The sequence below is a fragment of the Oncorhynchus kisutch genome, linkage group LG27 (assembly GCF_002021735.2).
Source record: "Oncorhynchus kisutch isolate 150728-3 linkage group LG27, Okis_V2, whole genome shotgun sequence".
Classification (NCBI taxonomy): Eukaryota; Metazoa; Chordata; class Actinopteri; order Salmoniformes; family Salmonidae; genus Oncorhynchus; species Oncorhynchus kisutch.
Window position 1 is genome coordinate 4,533,962 of NC_034200.2, and position 7,394 is coordinate 4,541,355.

The following is a 7,394-nucleotide window of genomic DNA, read 5'->3' on the forward strand; positions in this document are numbered from 1 at the left end:
CCAACACAGAGGACAGTATGCGCCAAAGAAGGTGCAGTGACATCCAGTCAGTTAAACGTATGAGAAGTAGCAAGATGCCGCATCGCAAATATCTTGTAAAGAGAAAGATGCTTTTGAACAGTGCCCAAGATGTAAACTGAAAATATTTGGCATGGGTTCCCAGATCGTCAAAACGTTCTACAGCTGCAAATGTAATTGAAAATCTAATCAAACACTTCAAGAGAACCCATGAGCTCATGTAGGCTATGCAATTGCTCGGAAAAAACAGACTAAGGGCCTTTATTAAATATAATGTTCATGATTTGATGTATTTCAAGTTGTTATGCAATTCAAAAGGTTATTGTGGATAAGGGAATTAAATGTATTTTATATTATTTGGCGAATGTCTGTTGAATGTTGAATATAAAACCAACTTTACCTCGGTTATATTATGTTCAAAACAAAACATAGCAGAAATCGCGAAAGACGCAAATGTGCGCGGGTACTGTCCATCGTGCTGAAGTTGATTTATCTTGTGCGTTTAGAAACCGCCCTCCCTCGCCTAACAAGAGAGCATCCTGCAAAAACCATATGCCTACATCGATATTGAACTGCATGTTTTCAAACACCCCTCTATGAAATAACTAGGCCATAATGTTATTGGTTGATACTTCATCACTGTATAGAAATAGGCTTTGTTAAAGGCATACAATTGTATAATGGTGTGTGTAGACTGCTTTTAACCTCTGGAAAAGAGGTAGGCCTACTCCCTGCATTCTAAAATAACATGTCAGCGATGAATTTGTAAATTGTCCATGGAGCCTACAGTGTAACTATCCCATCAACGGAGAATTTGCTTAAAAGTGGCATTTGTGATCCTCGTTCACCCGCTGCTGCTGTGTGATTTTGCTTTGTAGCTACGGGAAAAGACGTGCGTGAGTAAGACACTTCCGACTTCTGTGCGCATACAGGCTCTCAAAGGAGCAGGTAATGATTTCCTGTGAGAACCCCGTGTCACCAGAGCCAATGTCAAGCAAGAGCCACCAAGGAGGCTGGTTTACAGGAAGGACATATACTGAATACGAGGAGAGAAACACATTACAATGTCAAGCGTAATAGGTAAACAAAAAATAGGAGACTCCCAATAACTAGCAATACGCGCAAATGCACGAGTAGGTTATATTCATAATGCTCAGATTAAATATAATTAGCCTACGTAGGCATAGCACATGCGTAAATATCATCACATTGTAATAACTTATTTAGGCTAGAAATTTGTTCAGCATAGAAAAGATTACTCCCCCCCAAAAAGGTTTACCTCACAGTTGCTCCAGTAGCTCTAGCTCCGTGGTCATGAATTGATAGCCTACATTTCTATTACCTCTACCTTACATATTATATATTTCGCCTGTTGATGTCACCCTTAGCCTACTCCTCCAGCATTCGGAGTCCCCCAGCACACACACACACGCAGATGGATACCTTCGCCGTTCCTCCTGGGTTTCCTTTATGATCCCGGGATCTCCCACTTTCCTCATCAGACTTCATCTAGCAACACATGCGAACAGACCGCTCCTCTGCTCTCCTTTCTACCAGCGACACAGCAGCCTGCTACCACCCCGCACCACGACCCCTCAACCAGGACTCTTCACCTTCATCCTTCGCAGACTGGCTACGCACGACGAAGTAATCGAGTGATTTTCCAAACGGATTTCCACCGGAAAGCTTGACAAGTGCAAGTACCAAGACAAGGATTTCTGGGCTATATCGACTAAAGCCGCCGACTTCAAAACGTTTTTTTTCCACCGCTGTTGATCCGTCCGTCTCAGCCGTGCCATAATGTCCGAGGTGCTGCCTTATAGCGAGGGGAAAATGAGCGGCTATGGGGACACCGAGGCCAGTCAGATATCCTTTAGCTGCGGGCTACAGGACACCAATTCGTTCTTCGGGGCGTCGCAAGCGAAAAGACCCCCAAAGCTGGGACAGATCGGCAGAGCCAAGAGAGGTAAGAGCTGGTTATTGGAATGGATTGTTGAATAGAGGTTTTGTTTTGGACATCAAAAACAAAGGCTTGGCTTGGCCATGCTTGTGTGAACTTTAACTCTAACCTATGCTACAGTTACCTAGCCTACTTGTTATAAAACAAAAAGATAAAACACAGATATGCATCTGACCTCTAAATTATGAGGCAAACATTTGTTGATATAACAAAGGTCAGCAGCTGAGCCCAGTTGAAAGTGATGCATGAGAATAATAGACTACTGATGTGCTATCAAAATGTATTTCAGTAGCTATAGGCTACTATAGTTATTCATTAGATATGCTCTGTCTTTTTTAAATAACAAAGTTGTCCTCATTGCATGCGTGGCTATGTGCCATTATGGACAAGGCATTGTTTGCAGTATTTCAGGACCAAGGTCAGAGGTTTGACACAACAACATGTATTCCTTTGTGTTGCACCAGTCCCCATCCTATTCACTCAAAGCCTTTGCAATGACTTGATTTGGTGTCTGTAAAACATTTTTATGAAACAGTTATATGCTATGTCAGTAATAAACAAAATAATTTCTTCATCCCTCCGCAGTGGTCATCGAAGATGACCGAATAGACGACGTCCTAAAGGGGATGGCAGACAAGTCGTCACCTGGTGTTTAAAGGTGAACGACACCTTGCAAACTTTTTATTTTGATCAGCGATTTAAAGCACCTGTCGGTTGTGCATGTTCGAGGATTGTAGGAGAAACGATGGCACGAAGCGAAGACGAGGGGAAGGAAAGCAATGGAAAGAAGTATGTGAAGATTGGACGAGAAAGCAGAGGATGACACCAGAAAAGACAGATTTATCATGGGGTTGCTGGCAATTCTCCAAACGAAAAGCCATTTTAACTTGTGCTGCGTGGCGTGATGTTGAGATGGCGGACCCTGGCTCTGATGGATGAACTTGCCATTACTTCACAACCATCTTCCAAAAGCGCCGTAAGCAACACAAAACTACAAGTGGTGGCTGAATCTCATTTCAAGCTCTATTTCTATAGTTGTATACAATAGCCTTCCTAAGCTCGAAGACCATAGTCCCCTTACACGCTTGGCATTGTTGATAACAAATCGGCGACATCGCATTCAAGGGAGCTGTCCTTTTCAGCACTGGTCAAACGTAGAGAATGCATTCCGATTGCTGCTAAAGCTTTTAAATACTGACCAAACAAACACTGTCCAGTAACTAGTATAGACCCATTGTATGTACAAAAATATATATATATATAAATACACACACACACACACACACACACACACACACACACACACACACACACACACACACACACACACACACACACACACACACACACAACCAAGGATGGTGCAATGTTAATATTTCCTTTCCTAGGCCTATATTCATCTAGGCTCCATCTGTAAAGAATAAGCTAGTAATGCATAGTCCCCAGGTTCAAATGAATTAAAATGATACATGGTGTTTCATTACCCCCCACGGTTAACGATGCAGGTCGGCGCCTTCATGAAACCTACCGACACCAATACATAGCTGTTTCACTTTTTACAGACTCCAAATATCGAAGGAGGCGAGATCGGCAAATTATGTTTGGAAAAATAGTCATGAAATTGATGGGGAAATGTTTTATTTATTTATATTTTGCAATTATTCGTGTTTTTTTTGTCTTCTATAATTAAAAAGTCATTCTATTTTCTCCATCTATTTGCATGAACTTTCGCTCTGGTGCCAACACAGGTGCCACCACTCTTACCCTGGCACGCTTCTTTTTAACAAAATTCATATTTGTATTTTTATATCTAAACAATTGTTATTGAGAAATTATGTGCTAGTCTACCATCTTACAATTCATCAACACAATTGTGTGTACTATAGAAAGGATATGCAGATTGAGACCATATAGGCCTAACGGAGAATCGAAGAGATTTGGGTTTTGACTTTTCTCATTCAATATCATTTTTTAAAGACTAACTGAATGTGTTTGGGGTTTTGCACACATCAATGTTAAACTATTATTGAGAAATTGTATCCTGTGACTTGAGCTTCGTTGATGAATTTGTTAGAAAATAGCAATTTTTTTGTGTATATTGCACTGTTTACGAGGATCCTCAAATAACACGTTGGATTTGGACCGATTTTGGACATCAAAGTTGTTTTTTTATTTAGTTTATCTTGCACCATTCTTCTAAGGAAACTCAATATGGTTTGTTGTGCATGAAACCTTAATATTTCCATTAATGAAACATTGTTTTACGAAGCAAAAAAAAGCAACAGTGTCATGACATTCTAAGAATGAGTCATTGAATATTATGATGCCATTTTCACTGTATTTGGTGAACAAATAAATGGTGAAAGAACATGTCAAATGTGGTCCTATGGTATTCATTTTCCAAGATCTCTCCATCATCACAGAGTAAAAACATTAACACATGGCAGTTAATACGTAATGACAGCTGGTTTGGCTTTGGATTACAACCACATTGTTGGACATAAAGTGGATGAACGGCCAATGGATTACAGTAGATCTCCAAGCTATAGCTCATAGTCTTTGATGACACAACTATAGGCTACTGTATACCTGATGACCAGATGGTTCTGGTCAAATGTAGTGCACCGCAACACGGTGGCCAACACGGTGGGCAACACGGTGGGCAACACGGTGGGCAACACGGTGGGTAACACGGTGGGCAACACGGTGGGCAACACGGTGGGCAACACGGTGGGTAACACGGTGGGTAACACGGTGGGTAACACGGTGGCCAACACGGTGGGTAACACGGTGGGCAGCACGGTGGGTAACACGGTGGGCAACACGGTGGGCAACACGGTGGGCAACACGGTGGGCAACACGGTGGGTAACACGGTGGCCAACACGGTGGGCAACACGGTGGGCAACACGGTGGGCAACACGGTGGGTAACACGGTTGCCAACACGGTTGCCAACACGGTGGGCAACACGGTGGCCAACACGGTGGGCAACACGGTGGGCAACACGGTAGGCAACACGGTAGGCAACACGGTGGGTAACACGGTAGGTAACATGGTGGCCAACACGGTGCAAGTTGAGATTTTCCTACAATAGTAGGCTGGGGATTCTATTTGAACAAGGGCCCTCTGGAATATTACACCAATCTATCAGCTATCAAAGTCCCTATCATAACCTGAGCTACAAGGTGTATGAATGTAAACATGGTTCTAGGCCCCAGGCCATTCATACTAACAAGGTGCCCCACACACAGTTGGCCCAGAGGGAATACTTGAATAATCCTCCCTTGAAGTCTAACATCATCTAACACTGTCAGACAGGTAAAAGCAAGGATTCCACAACATAGCTGACACCTAGCCAGTCATATCAGATCTGCCTAACAGTATCCAAATGGAGGGGCCAAGTAAGCCGTAATCCCAAATTGTTGTTTACCATAAGGGTATACTACAAAGCATGATCAACGAGTTATCCAGCTAACTTGACAAAATATTCTAAGATATCTTTTCATTTTTTCGAAACATAGGCTTGAAATAATTGACTCAACAACCAAAACCATATATCAAAGTTGAGGATTCTTAATTAAGCAGAACATCAATAGTTGTTTCTGGTTGTTTATCAAAGTTAGCTGGCTAACTCATTGATCCTGCTATGTAGTATACTCCCCAGGTGCATTTAGTTAGTCAGCTAACTTTGATATGTGTCTGAATTTGAATCTGCTTGTAGTCTACTCCAGAGTAGTATCACTCTGTAATGCTACAGACAATAACAAAACAAGCCTCTCCATTCTCACTACTCACACACTCCTGGTTATAGTCTTTTCTGTTGCAGTCTCTGGACTGCATGGACACACATTAACATCAACCTTTGTTGTGTTGTGGGCAATGTGTGTGTGTTCATAGCCTGATACATTTTCAACTTTGATGTTCAGTACTAAGTTGGATGGGCATGACCACCAATCACTACTGACCACTTTGTTGCACTTTGTGAGTGTGTGTGTGTGTTTGAACCCTGTCACATTGTTTCTATTGATTGTTTACCACTGAAACTATTGGCATGCATGGGAAAACATAACGTTATGACTATAACTACTGTTCTCTGAAGGATGGGAAACAAGGAACAACACAACTATGGAGAGTCACACTCACACAACTTTGACTGAAGAACTAAAATCACACCTGACAAGAGCCAATGAAATCCACGCCTCGCTGGAAGCCCCACCTTACACAGGTGATAAGCCTCAGGCTCCGATTCATTCCTTCAACCCAATACCCCTCTTCACCGTGCCCAGAACCGATCGGCGTGGGTCAAAGAGGTGTTGAACCTTGTTTCCCTACTTCAAGGAACAGTAGTTATAGTCATAACGTTACGTTCCCTTTCAGTCAGTACTCTCGGTAGAACACAACCATGGGGAAATCACGCCTCAAGTCGACCTCAATGGATGTAAAATGAAACGGCCCGTGGTAGACCACACAGTCCTCCACCTCACAAGATGCGGTAGTCGGGTTATTGGGTACACCACACGCTGCTTAATAACCCTCTCCTGTACCAGCTGTAATCACACTGTGGGCTACATTGGGAGCAGTGACAACCAGGCAATAAAATCTCACTAAAGTGTGTGGTGATGCCCAACTTGCCACAGCACAAATATCCCCTACAGTCAACCCCTTTTATATAACGGCCAAAACGCTGCCAGACCTCTGGTGGAGTGGGAGCATACACCACTTGGTAACCCTTGCCACTTTCTGCTACAGAGCATTGGGAAAGTATTCAGACCCCTTGACTTTTTACACATTTTGTTACATTACAGCCTTAGTCTAAAATTGATAAACAAAATAAATCCTCAATCTACACACAATACCCAATAATGACAAAGCAAAAACAGGTTGTATGTTTAAAATAAAAAACTTAAATATCACATTTACGTAAATATTCAGACCCTTTGCTCAGTACTTTGGCAGTGATTACAGCCTCGAGTCTTCTTGGGTATGACGCTACAAGTTGGCACACCTGTATTTGGGGAGTTTCTCCCATTCTTCTCTGCAGATCCTCACAAGCTCTGTCAGGTTGGATGGGGATCCTTGCTGCACAGCTATTTTCAGGTCTCTCCAGAGATGTTCGATCCGGTTCAAGTCTGGGCTCTGGCTGGGCCACTCAAGGACATTCAGAGTCTTGTCCCGAAGCCACTACTGCATTGTATTGGCAGTGTGCTTAGGGTCATTGTCCTGTTGGAAGGTGAACCTTCTCCCCAGTCTGAGGTCCTGAGCGCTGTGGAGCAGGATTTCATCAAGGATCTCTGTGTACTTTGCTCCGTTCCTGTTTCCCTTAATCCTGACTCGTCTCCCAGTCCCGCTGCTGAAAAACATCCCCACAGCATGATACTGCCACCACCATGCTTCACCGTAGGAATGGTGCTAGGTTT

At 43.0% G+C, this 7,394-nt stretch overlaps 1 protein-coding gene across 1 annotated transcript; it reads left to right on the forward strand.

Moving 5' to 3' along the window:
• Nucleotides 1-1,212: 1,212 nt before the first annotated feature.
• camk2n2a (calcium/calmodulin-dependent protein kinase II inhibitor 2a) lies at nucleotides 1,213-4,355 on the forward strand. Its single transcript, XM_020453331.2, has 2 exons — nucleotides 1,213-1,984; nucleotides 2,564-4,355. Exons 1-2 carry the CDS (start codon nucleotides 1,819-1,821, stop codon nucleotides 2,632-2,634), a joined length of 237 nt encoding a protein of 78 aa, XP_020308920.1. The 5' UTR covers nucleotides 1,213-1,818; the 3' UTR covers nucleotides 2,635-4,355.
• Nucleotides 4,356-7,394: the final 3,039 nt, after the last annotated feature.

Bases quoted from the DNA above. Each gene is read 5' to 3' on its own strand.
- camk2n2a (XM_020453331.2), top strand. From the start codon at position 1,819: ATGTCCGAGGTGCTGCCTTATAGCGAGGGGAAAATGAGCGGCTATGGG. The intron at 1,985-2,563 runs GTAAGAGCTGGT...ATCCCTCCGCAG, and splicing joins GATCGGCAGAGCCAAGAGAG to TGGTCATCGAAGATGACCGA.